Source organism: Macrotis lagotis, chromosome 4 (genome assembly GCF_037893015.1).
Source record: "Macrotis lagotis isolate mMagLag1 chromosome 4, bilby.v1.9.chrom.fasta, whole genome shotgun sequence".
NCBI lineage: Eukaryota > Metazoa > Chordata > Mammalia > Peramelemorphia > Peramelidae > Macrotis > Macrotis lagotis.
Window position 1 is genome coordinate 244,763,677 of NC_133661.1, and position 13,749 is coordinate 244,777,425.

The 13,749-nt window shown below is 37.9% G+C and overlaps 1 protein-coding gene across 1 annotated transcript in view; it reads right to left on the bottom strand.

Annotated features, from left to right (window-relative positions):
• Nucleotides 1-13,749, bottom strand: part of NRXN3 (neurexin 3) — a 1,564,316-nt gene that overhangs the window by 1,446,603 nt on the left and 103,964 nt on the right. Inside the window, exon 2 of the mRNA XM_074235619.1 lies at nt 2,240-3,679. Coding sequence (XP_074091720.1) covers nt 2,240-2,948 — 709 coding nt within the window. The 5' untranslated portion in view covers nt 2,949-3,679. The remainder of the gene's footprint in view (nt 1-2,239; nt 3,680-13,749) is intronic.

A 13,749-nucleotide genomic window follows, 5' to 3' on the forward strand; every position in this document is an offset into this window, starting at 1 on the left:
CTGCCCAGAGGAAATGAGTCCCTTTAAACACAAAAATGCAATCAAGGATAATCAGCAAGTTAACTACACATTTGCAAACACACTTTCCCTTGAAAGAAAGAATGCCAGACTTCAGTACTTCAATACAAGTTCCAAGGGTGGAACCAATCCCTCTGGATGAAAGAAAAGTAAGTGATCATGTCAGCGTCTTCATACATAACTTTACCCATCTTCAGACTCTTAAGACAGAATTTTACCCAAAGTCAAAAATGGCTTAGGAACCATTGACAGCTCCATAATGTATTCTGAGCATCACTCCCACACATTTGTATTGTCATGTTTCCAAGTATGGTTTGGAAACTTGAAGTAGATTGGAATTGCCCTATTCCCTTCTTCTGATGGTTCTGGAATTGAAAAATGAAATCTATCACCACCAGTTATTATAGCCCACCCATGTAAAGAGAATTACATGTAGAACCCAGCAGAGAAAGGAGGAAAAAGAAAACTCTGGGAGTTCTCATTCAATGAACTCACAGCAAGCCCAGAAACAAGATCTCCTACTTAAAGATGTTCCAGTGTGAAAGTCACCTGTAAACTAAACAGATTTAAAAATTAGATTTTAAAAAAGATCATTTCAATTGCACTTAGCTTTGAATATGTAGTTGTCCAGAAAGGGTCCAGACCAAAGTTTGCTACTAACTGCAGATATATTTTTTAAATTAGTCAAATTCTAAGCATAGGGATTACACCTGAATGAAGATATCCTGAGCATGAAGTGATAAGAAACAAAGGCCAGTCCCATCTCACCTTTCCTCCTATTAACAATCCCCCTATCTCATTGGAGCAAAACAGGATATTGCCATAAAGACCAGGAATTTGAAGGGATTCATTAAAACTAAGGGAAATTAATTTCTGTTTCTCCCCATCCCATATAACTTTGAGTATAGACCTCAGAGAGTATTTAGTTTCTACTTCAGACTTTTCTAGCCCATTCTCAAGAGAGAGCTTAGTTAACCCAAACCCACTGGTCCTATATTTGGGACTGGAAAATCAGCAAACTAAAATCCAAACCACTTCTATTGACCTAATTCCAAGACAAACTAAGAGTCTGATCTCTTATCTAAGAGTAGCATATCAAACCTGAGTCACATACTTCAGGTGTCAGCTATAGAAATGTATAGAACTATTTATCCTTTGAACCACAGCTATGTTTCAGAGGAATCTCCAAGGTTTGTTGAACATTCTTAGACTCTTTAGTTAGCTAAAGTATTAAATTGCTTCTCTAGTCCTATACTACTTTTGTTTCAGAAAAAGGGAGGATATGGAGCCCCAATTAGAAATAGTAGATTTCATCAAAAAAATCTGTGGAAGTGAACAGGGAAATAGGAAGATACTATAATGACCTTGTATAATCATTTAACAACCTTGATGAAGTCCAAGAAGAGTTGACTAATTAATTAATTAATGGGAGCTCTAGTGGGGCCTTATAAATCTGCTCCTCCCTTAAAGTTCACCTTTTTTTTTGATGTTCTGAATACAAAGTTCCACAGGGACTCTAGGGAGAGTGGGATTACAGAGTTTTCTTCCCATTTCCAAATGCTTATGGCTCAAAAGGGGATGGAGCAACTGCTCTGATATTCACCTCTTGTCTTCTTACCAGGGGTAAGCCTTTCTAGGTTATGGAAATCCTGGATACCCACTCTACTCTAGGGGAATGAGAGGCAAGAATGGCCATTGCCCATTCCAATTTAATTTTTTTAGATTTATTTTTATTAAAGATATTATTTGAGTTTTACAATTTTCCCCCCAATCTTACTTCCCTCCCCCCACCCCACCCCCACTCCAATTTGTTTTTTGAGGAGTAAGATTCTTGGTGACATCCCCAGTGAAAGTGATTCTCTGGATTTCAAACTACTCATTATAGTCAATTCTATGGATATCAGCTGCCCAGAAAGATGAGAAGTTTCAAAACCCCATAACCTTCTCCTTGAAGTAAGGACACAGCCTCTTCACCCTACACCACAAAGAAGTAGAAGTTATGGAAAAGGTCCGTTTCCTTCCCTTTTCCTACACCAACTAGAGCTTCTGAAATGAAATTAGTGGGTCTATAGTAAACATAGGGAATGGGTTTTTGAATGTGTAGTATGTGATACCTGTGTATGTTTGTGTGTGGTGTGTGTGTGTGTGTGTGTGTGTGTGTGTGTGTGTAGGGTGAAAAGAATATTGAGGTTGGGTTGAGATGGAGAAGGAGCAACCTTACCTTCGGAGCAGAGCTTGCCGCCATAGCCAGTGGCAGAGCAGTCACAGGTTGGGTGGCCATCCAGGAGGAAACAGATTCCACCATTCTCACAAGGGTTTTTAGCACAAGGACCCTCAGACTCCAACTGGGCCCCCTGGGTTCCTAGAAGACGAGGTTCTGAATTTCCATATTTAAGATCCAGGATAAATCCCTTGAAGGCAGGCATGGCCTGTACCCCTTCCAGGGTCAGGGCAGAGGGTCTTATATCATCTGGTACCCCTCCAACAAATAAGTCACTGACCACGTCCATGTGGGGCCGCTGAGGCTGGACTTCTCCAGGCCTGGCCTCCCCATCCAGCACAAGCACCGTTCTCATTCGGTCACGGCTCACCATCAGGAAATGCCAGCTGCTATCATTGACCTGTTTGTCTGACAGCACAGCTGTCTCAGCACAGTCCACACTGAAACGGAGCTGGACGCGACCATCCACCAGGGAGAGACAGAGGAAGTCACAGACGCCACCATCATCCAAATAGAGAAGCAGCCCAGCTGAGACATTGGTCTTGAACTGGAAGCTCAGGTCACTTCGAGTACTGGCGTCCCAGCGGAGGTAGCGGGCCCATTGGTTGGGAAGACCCATGAACTCCAAGCCCAAGCAAAGCCCCAGGAGGGAGCCAAGCAGAACACTGAACTTCAGAGTGAAATAGACTGAGTGAAGGGTGAAGCCCATGGCTACTTTTGGGGTTGAGTGTACTAGGCTGAGGGGAAGTAGGGGAACCTCAGGGGAATAAACTAAGTGTTTCTCTATTGGTAGTAATAGAATGACAGATTAAAGAGACAGAAATAGCACACAAGAGGCCGGGAAGAAATACACAGAAAGATAAAAAGAAAGTATATATGTGACACCAGTCAGATATCAGAGTCAGATTATCCTTTGATAATAAGAGAAGAAACAGGAATTGGCAGGGACAACAGAGAAAGAGGAGAGCAGGAAACAATGGAGGAAAAACTAGAAGAATGGAAGGTGTTCCTCTCCAAGAAAAGATCTCAGCTATCCATGTAGATCCGGAGGCCTTGATTCCAGGAGAAGATACAGAATAGATTTGGGTAATTCTTCAGGAAATGTTCTTCCCACAAAAAAGGTCCTATACTACTCAAACCCCAGATACCACTGGGGAGCTGGGGTAATGGGGGTGGCAAGCACAGCAATAATGTCTGAGGGAGGAGCAGTGAGGTGAGCAGAGTGAAGGGTAGAGACAGGACAAGGACCAATTGTGTGATCTATCTTCTAGAGGCGGGAGATCAGATGGATGAGGGGTGAGCAAAGCGGAGAGCTCAGGCAGAGCACAGCTCCTAGGAGAGCAGAAGCAGATTCAGGCTTCATGGTTGGAGACAATCCAGCCCATCACTCATCCTCCCAACACTCACGTTCAAAGGCTCCAAACAAAATTCCTGCAGAACCTAGGGTTGGGGGGTTGGGAAGAAGGGCAGGGAGAGGAGAAGACAAGAAAGAAAAAGAAAAGATTAGTAACATGTTCCAAAAATGTATTATTTCCTTTGCTAGTGACATCTTTTTCACTGCCCCCTCCACCATGATACCCAGCTTCTTATATTTCAAATAAAGTGGTAATGTTTCTGGCACACCTGCTTTGGTGTGAATCAGAGAAAATTTCCTACACTTACAAGACTTGGCTTCTCTATTCTCAAAAACTATAATGGATCGGCTTCCTTGATAGTGAGGAATTGTACAGGAGAACTTTATTACAATATGTTTACTGAACTTAATTCTCAAGACTGAGCAAGACATTTTGAATTCAGCACATTTTATTTTTTTTTTCACGAATCATTGTTATAATGCCTACTTTCTCTTTCAATTTTTTTAATTCCTGTCTTTTTTTAAACATAACTTTTTTTCCTGACACATCCTTGCTCCATCCCTAGTTTTCCTCAGGAGATACCATAGACCAAGAACCTGAATCTAACACTGGTGTTCCATAATTTCCAATAATCAGAAACTCTTACAACAGATAAATGGGGTTGATATTGATATTGTAAAAGGAGTCTTTGTTAGCAAAATGATTGATCATAGAATTTCCTCATATAGCAAAAGGCCTTTAGTGCAACTTAGGTTGTCACAATTTCTGGGAGCATGATCATTGAATAAAGTGAAATATCTACACAAAATCAAAAGACAAAACTAACAAAGAGAAAAGAATCATCCCTTTGGAAATAAATCAATTACAATGATGTGTAACAGTAAATGGAGAAGATATAGAGAACTGGCGACTTGGTATCAGTAGAAGAAACAGCTTCATTGTAGCCCACCTTTCTAGCAGATCAGGGAACTCCTTTATCTTAATTTACTTTGTCAATTCTTCCCTCCAGTATTTTTTCCAAAAGGAGGACAGTAAATATTCTGTGACTTATGGAAAGATGCCAAGAAGAGAGGAAGGGAAGAGACAGGGAAGAAGGAAACAAGGAAAGACAAAGGGGAAGGAAGGAAGGAAGGAAGGAAGGAAGGAAGGAAGGAAGGAAGGAAGGAAGGAAGGAAGGAAGGGAGGGAGGGAGGAAGGAAAGGAGGGAGGAAGGAAGGAAGGGAGGAAGGAAGGAAGGAAAGAAGGAAGGAAGGAAGGAAGGAAGGAAGGAAGGAAGGAAGGAAAAGAAATAAATAGGGGAAAGGAGGAAGAAAGAGAAATCATATTTACCCATGAATGAAAGAGAAACGAGAGTCAAATGGTATTACCAGGCCAGGAATTATTGAGAATCTTAGCATAACCGGCTCACAGAATCACAGAATTTGAGAGTTGGAAGGGATCTCAGTGGCCATCTAGTCTCATCTAAATATGACAAGAACCCTCTTTCCAATATATTCAATCAGTAGTTCTCCAGACTCTGCTTAAAGATATCTATTTATTTATTTGTTTGTTTGTTTATTTATTTATTCTTATTTTGTACAGATTTTTTATATATTACTAAAATATTCTTGTTTAAGAGTAAACACAATACCCCCTCCCCCAAGAAAATATAAACCTGCATAAGTGATAAAGTAAAAGGGTGCTTAAAGATATATAACAATATTAAGAGAAAATATAGCTTTGCCAAAATCTAGGTAATCCTAGATTTGCCAAAATCCAGCACTCCTCTTGCCTACTCATTTAGTAATTCTGATTAAAAAAGGAGGTTAGCTGAACATGATTTAATCGTAATGGAAGACATGCTAGTTTTCCAACAGTACTTCCCTTTCTACAGAATGTAGCCATATCTATAATTGTAAATTCTAGAATTTTCCAGGAATCAATAGCAAGTTCACATATAATGAACTATAATATATAATAAGCAAATTCTGGGTTTTCTATTTTAATGGAGACATTTGCCTCTCTCCAATCTTGGGGTACCTCTCTCCCCTTTTCTGACCTTTCAAGTTTCATAACAGTGGTTCAGCAACTATACCAGTAAGTCAACATACATTTACTTTATAAGAGGCACTATGCTAAGTGATGAAGATAAAAAAAAAAACCTGGAAATTCTTTCAATACCAAGGATGTAATTCATTTGTGCCAGGTCACTTAAATTCATCAAGAACAAATAGGCACTTTCTTACTATATCTGATATGAAGTTCCTCTTAATCATTTTTGTTCTGTCATTTCCAATGTAAAGGTTCTTCTCCATTGTATAGAACAGAAGTAAAAGATAAGAATTCTGTGACCTGTATCATAATCCCATTCACTAGGAAAGGTTTTGTTCCTTCTGGAATATCCCTTTTTCCTACCAATATAGCTTAAAAACAAATAAACAAACTTTTTGTTATTCTTAGCTTCCATCATGAAAGTGAGTTCATTCTGAGATTGAACATTCCCACTCTATGTTTATAGGACTATATTATACTTTTCTATTTGTTTCTTGCTATCTGGCCTTGATTTTATTTTTGTCCTTTCTTTAAAAAAAGGTATTACTGTATATGTAATAGAACCTATGGGACAGGAACCATAATAGTCTGGAAAAGCCACTCCAATATCCTTCCATACTAGAGTATATTACCCACTGTGAGTCAATCAGAAAATTGGACAAAAGGGAAAATGTAGGCCAAGATGGTTGAAGGCCAATAGGATCCCTTTCTTGAGGAAAAAATAAAGTTCAGATTAAAGTGCATAAAGCCCCAGGTGGAAAATCTGTCTCTGTCTCTCTTTCTCTCTTGTCTTTCTTTGGTTCTGCCTCTCTATCTCTGTCTGTCTCTGTCTGTCTATCTGTTTCTGTATATGTGTGTCTCTGTCTCATCACAGGAATTGCTGAAAGGATCAAATGGATAGTGTTCACATTCTTCAAGTTGGTCTAATATAAAACTTTTCTGAAGAATGTTGACCCTTGCCTCAAAAAAGCATCAGTGATTCCTTATTGCCTGTTGATTAAAGTTTAAATTTCTCTACTTGACAATCAAAACCCTTCCATAATCTCACTTCCCTTTACTTCTAAACTTATATCATTCTATTTTCCTGTATATACTCTGGGATTCAACCAAATTGATCTAGTCTGTCCAAAATGCATTAACATTCTTGCACTTCCTTGTCTATATTTACATTTCTCTTTTAGCCCGTGATGTCCTCTGTTTCCTTCTTCCTCGAATTCTTTTCCTTCAAAAGTTCTAATTCGACTGTTATCTCTACTCCTGAAACCCTTATTATCTCATCCCTATGTGATAGATATTATGTTAGATTTGAATCAAGATGTCAAATTCAACTTTTTCTTCTGATATTTATTTATTTTATTGTAATAGGCAACTAACTTCATTATACTCAGGATTTTACTCTCTTTTCTCTTCATACTCTCAAATCTCAACCAATACAAAAAGATACAGATTGCCAAAGTCCTTTTTAACCTTGTCTTTATTTTAGTTATGGTGCTTCTGTGGGTAGGTAACAGGTTAGATATCCATCTTACCTACTTATTCCATTTTAGAAAATAACCTTTACTGAATCCCACAAACTGAGGAGGGCCTAAGAAATCAATTAGATCCCCCAGAAAAGGTACCTTTGCCATCATCAAAACTTTAGAATCTCCCATTAAATGAAGATGACCAGAAAAGAATAATTTCTGAGAACCTTCCACTCCTTAGTGGAATCCACCACTAACCTACCATAATCTACCATCCACTAAGGAATGGAAGGCTCTCAGAAATTATTCTTTCCCAATGATATTTTTCCAAGGGAGTCATTATCAAGGGAAATGATAAGCAGGATCTCATTTTCAGAAGCTGAATTCCCAGGAATGTCTACATCTGAATGAAGATAGCGAAGCCACCTCTTTATAAGTATAGAAAGAAATAAACTTGGGTTTTTGGACAAAAAACACAAGACATGTGCAGGATTTACAATAGCCTTCCTCTTCCAAACCACAAGAGGGAACTTGGTGTTCATGAAAAAGGAGATGGCTAATATCTCTAAGATTAATTAGGATTTGGTAAGAATAAGAAAAGAATAGAAAAAATGAAGAGATTCCCTGAAAATTATTCTAATCCTTCTACACAGCAGACTGCAAGGCCAGGAAGGAGAGTCAATATCCTCTTTACTCTCTATGGAAAAACCTCATCACCAGTTTTGCTCCTTTGAAGTTTATGTCATCTGATAATGCCATCATTTTTCCAATATTTGTTGTAGGCATCACTAGATATACAACATATTCTACAATTTTTCCAATGGTTTCAGTACCTGGCTTACTTTTTTACTTTCTACCCTATTCTCTATCATCCAGTGACTTCAGAACTTAAGCTCTATGATGACACTTCCTGGAACTCTCCTTTTCTGTACCTTAGAAACCCCATAGGATAGTCATTCCATTATTTATAACTGTTCCATCCTCAAGGATTTGAACCCTGAAATTTCTTTCTCCGACCACAATTTTTTTCCTTGCTTTATTCCTTTTTTTTTTGGAGGGGGGAGCAGTGTTTGTTGGGCAATGGTATTAAGTGATTTGCCCAAGATCTCACACAGATAGTATAAATTGTCTGAGAGCAGATTTGAACTCAAGTGCCCCTGATTCAAGGGTTATTCACTGCACCATCTAGCTGCCCTCCTGGCTTGATTCCTACCTAAAAATCCCTCTTCCTATAACATGACAATCTTTCAACACCTCAACAACATACTTAGCTTTGCCCTTAAATCCTTGCCCTTTGATTTTTCTTAATGTTATTACCTTGTTAATTCCTAGTACTGAGTTATTCTCACAATCTCCTTCTATCCTTGTACTCTAGGGCTGGAGAAATAGTGCTGGAGAAATAATGCAGCTGATGATTGGGTACATTAGAAAGACAAGCTATACAATGTGAGATGAGTCCTCACTGTTTCATGGCAATTTAGTATTCCTTTCTTATCAACTTTCAGTTACTTTTTTCATAGTGACCATTCTAGACCTCTTCAAGCCTCTAAACTGGATCTTGTTCTTTTCACTTTCACCAGATAATCTTTCCTCCAGAGATTAGTTCATACAAAATGAGCTTCCCCAACTCCCTTCTTCTACATCTCAAATCTTTTCTTCCTAACCTATCCTTTCTCATTACTTCTTACCTCTGAGTAAGAGTAATACCCCTCATTGCTAATGTTAATCCCTTCATCATTTCTTTGCATTCCATTCCATCTATTTTTCTCTAACTCTGGTCTGTTAGTCCTACTTTTTTACTTGTTATCTCTCCCTTTTCATTAGCCCTTATCTCTATGCTTAGAAACACATTTAAGTCATTCTTATTAAATCTTTAAAATGCCATCCTTTAAGTCCTATTTCCCCTCAAGATGGTCTATGTCTTCTGTTTCTTTTCTGTCTCTGTCTTCTCTCTCTCTCTCTCTCTCTCTCTCTCTCTCTCTCTGTCTCTCTCTCCCCCCTTATCCCCTTTACTAACAAACTTGGAGAAATTAGGTTTTCTCTCCAATCTCAGATGTACTATCCCTCCATTAGGGGAATCAGATAAAATTCAATTTCAGGACTCCATTAAAATCAAGACCCATAATTTTTCCAGACCTAGAACCCCTTGATTAGCATCCTAGCTCTGTGATGAACTCACTGTATGACCTTATGCAAGTCACATGCCTTCTCAAGTACTCAATTGTCTCTTCTATAAAAATAAAAATGTTAGACTAAGCATTGAGAGTGTCATAAGTCTAGAACAAGCTTTAGAGGTTATCTAGCCAAGTAGACTCATTTTACAAATAAGGAATCTAAAGTCCACAAAGGTTAGATGATTTACCAATGTCAGAATCTGAACTTCATTGGAATTTGAATTCAGTCCCATGACTTCAAGTTCAATGCATCTTTTCCTACAACATGTTAATTTAAGCTCTGCTGTTGATTTTATCATGATTCAGTGAAAGTGTTTTCTCTCTCTCTCTCTCTCTCTCTCTCTCTCTCTCTCTCTCTCTCTCTCTCTCATCTCAATAGTCTCTCCAGAGGCTACACACTTATTCCCCTCTTGGGAAATGCTAGTTTGGAGGAGAAAGGCACCACTTCTCCTGCCTCTGGGAAGTTACCCAAATGGGCACGTTAAAAGCATGGAATAGCATTCCATTAAACGTATCCTCAGTCCCAAGAGGACAGCTCTTGGCAATTCTCAGAGAGAACTCCCTGAAGAGAGCACACTCACCTACAGTACCTAAATAGTTCAATGATAAAAAGGGTATTCAGGCAACTATAAAAGAAAGGAATCTGTGAAACATCCATCATTGAGGTTGAGGAGAGCACAGGCTGGCCATAAACAAAAACCTTTTACTTTGAAGACTGGTTGAGGGGGTCCAGCCAGGGATGTGCTGAGGCACAAAAACACTTTTCTGTTGAGTGGGAACCAAACAAGAGAATGAGTAACATTATCTAATTGCCACCTTATTTCCATAATTACCAGGAGGCACACATTTTGTAGGGTTAACATCTTTACAAATGTCTCATAATCCGGTTGCTTTAGCCAAATAGTACCCAAACACAGGGACCTATTCTTCATCCAAGATGGCTCCCTGGGTATGAATCTCAATTTCACTCCCATCCTCTATACATTTTCTTTTCTTTGGTCACCTATAAGGTACTAATAAAAATTAAAATCAATAGAGAAATATCCATGACATGAATAAAAGTACAAACTACCTCATAGAGTTATTGTGAGAATCAAATGTATACGAAATGATTTCCAAATATGAAAGCACTATATAAACATCAGCAATTATTTCTTTCCTTTGCCTGAGGTCTTAGTGCTTACCCTGGATGGGAAGAGGATAGAATGCTGAACCTGAAGACAAGAAAACTTTTTCAGATTTGACTACATACACTTACTATCTGTGTGACCTTGGATAAATTACTTATATCTTTCTCCCTTAGCACTCTCATCTATAAAATGACCATAACAATAGCAACCATTTGTGTAACTTTGCATTTGCAAATAGCAACTATTAAGTGTAAAACACTTTGCAAATCTCATGTCACATTATTATTATTATTGCTTTGTATTTATAGTGTATATTTTTGTTTTATTTCTACAGGAGGCTCAAACCCCTTGCAGTTGATTAATACCTTCTCTGAGATTTCCTTCTATCTATTCTATATAAATATATATATATATTTGTATGTATATAAATATTATTATGTTCCTAGTTATTTGCATGTTGTTCACACATACATGCGTACACACAAACCTATTAGAATATAAGCTCCTTGAAGTCAGATATTAATTTTGCTTTTTTAGTGTATCCCTAGCACTTTGCAAATAATAAGCATTTAATAAGTCCTTGTTGACTGACTGACGTCTATGCACCTGTTGCTTCCTCTCTATACAAGGTAATCTCTTAGAGGAAAGGGATGATTTCTTGTCTTATCTATGTATCTCCAGCATTTAGTATATTACTTGAGGTCTAATTAGACCTCTATTCCAGAGGTCTAATAAAGGATTGTTGAATAAATGAATGGGAATCAATGCAGGTCTGAAACCATGGATCTTGCAGAAAGAAGTGGCATTTCATCTGCATATATGGGCCAAGAAGCAGCATGGGAAATGGAGAGGAACACTAGTCTTGGAGAAAAAAGATTTTACCTTGAGTATAGGGGGCAATATTTAGCTATGTGACACTGAGGAAATCACAATCTTTCTTTGCCTCAGTTTCCTCATCTGTGAAACAAAGGAAAACTACTTACTTCTAGGTACTATTTCTAGTATTATTAGGTCATACCATCATTTGGAAGGAATTTTAGAAAAAAAAACTTTACATGACTTTTTGATATCATTTAATTCTTGTTTACAACTTTCTGCAAATTCTGTTTCCACTTTATATGCTATATCATGGACCTCCTATGGAAAGAAGGAAGGAAATAAACATTTATTAAGAATTTATTATAGGCTAGGTACTGTGCTAATTGTTTTTATGAATATTACCTCATTTGTTTCTCACTAAAACCCTGTGAAGTAATTGATATTGTTATCCTCATTTTACAGTTGAGGAAACTGAGACAGGGGTTAAATGCCTTACCCAGGGTTACATAGCTAAGAAGTATCTGGGGTCAAATTTGAACTCAAGTTTTCTTGATTCTAGGCCCACAGTTCTATCCACTGTGCCACCTACCTGCCTCATGTAATTCCTGTCCAAGACATTTTATAAATTCTATTTCCAAATCTCCCTCATATGCTATTTCATGGTCTTCCTGTGGAAATCCATAAAACCACTTATAATACATTTTAGGCAGTTGATTTGACTATCATATTATATCCTCAAGGAGGTTACCAAAGAATATAGTGTCTCTCCTACCTAGAGAATCACCTTACTGAATGGGGTGGCTAAAAAATTTTCCTTAAATAGAACCAGTCTATTCTCTTTTCAATTTAATTCAACAAATATTTTTAAGTGACTTTCTTAGAGTCACTTTCCCCTTCACTAGTTTTAAGAATGTGACTTTAAGCCTCATTCTTTTGAGTTCAGTAGAAAGTTAAATAGTTTTGCAATGAAATGCCAAATTCTATCTCATTTACCACCCTTAGAACTTAGGGTTAAGTTATTTAACTTTTGAAACTCCATGTCCTCATCTGTAAAACAAGGGGGTTAGACCAGATGGACTCTAAGGTCTTTTCTAGTATTTTATCTATGATCCAATGATAATATAACCTACATTACATTCCCCCAGTTGCCCAAACCTCTATGGCAATCTTTCTATTTTCATTCCAAGTTTAGCAAAATTTCCCAAAAATGTTCAGTCCTTTCATTTCAATTGTGTGTGATTGTTCATGACCCCATTAGAAGTTTTCTTGGCAAAGATACGAGAGTGATTCACTCTTTACTTCTCTAGTCCATTTTACAGATGGGGAAACTGAGGCAAATAGCGTTAAGTGACTTGCCCAAGGTCATACAGCTAGTCTGTGCCTGAATATGGATTTGAATTCAGGTCCTCCTGACTTCAGGCCAACTGAATCACCTACCTGCCCATCCTATTTCCTTAGGCATTCAATAAACCTTCCCACACTCCTATTAATTTTAAAAAGAGAATGAATGCTAGCATTTATTATGCATAAGTACATAAGAAATAAAATACAATGTAGTTTGTTTGTAAATAGAAACATACAATTTTAACTTTATCTTTTTTGTGGGTATTTTTTCTTTTGGTCCGTTTTTCACAACAAGAAGTTTATTTTACGTGCCTTATATAACTTTTTAAAATTTTTCATCTTTCTAGGGACAGGGGAGGGAGGAAATTTTGAACTCAACAATTCTCAAATGAAGGTTAACAATATCTTTTCATATAATTGTAAAAAAAAGAAAATGCTATAAAAAGAAAAAATTATATTGATTGATTTCACTAAGATAATAGAACTATTTATCAAATATTCCCTTGACAATCTTTTTCATATCCCCTGAGACTGTAAGTGCCTCACATTGGGAACCCCTTCATTTTAGCATTATACATGCTATACCTACTGAACCACAAGAATTTGTGCTTTCCATTATGATTGATCCTGTATTCCTAAAGTTATTGAAGAGGGCAAGATCACTTAGGCCCTCTGCATGGGGCAAGGAACCAAGAATTGCTCAAACACAAATAGAACTAGCTACTTGAAAGCAACTGTGATCAACAAATTCCCCCAAACAACCCAATCCATAGCTTTCTGAGTTAGCAGCAGATACTAAGATCTGTTCGCTGGACATTAGGTGGGACAAGCAAGATGACATCCTATTCTTCCAACAAGCTAGGTTCTGTGTAGCCAGGGAGCTTCCAGTTGCTGGGCTGGGAAGCCATCTGGCTGCTGGAAGTTAATAATTTATAATGAAGATAATCACCCTTCAAGGTTCTTGCCTCATGGGACCATTAAAAAAGATTCAATTCAGAGTCAGTGAGTTCTTTACATGAGGGGACAAGGAAGCGTGGGGGAAGAAGGGGGAGCAGAGACCGACCAGAAGAGGGAAGGGGGGAAACCACACTGGGTGGGCTCATGCTTTCCCAATCTCTCTCCTCCATAAAGAGGAGGGGGAGGCTGATGAGGACAAAAAGAGAAAATGTTGTTCAGCCCAAGAAGTCGACCTTT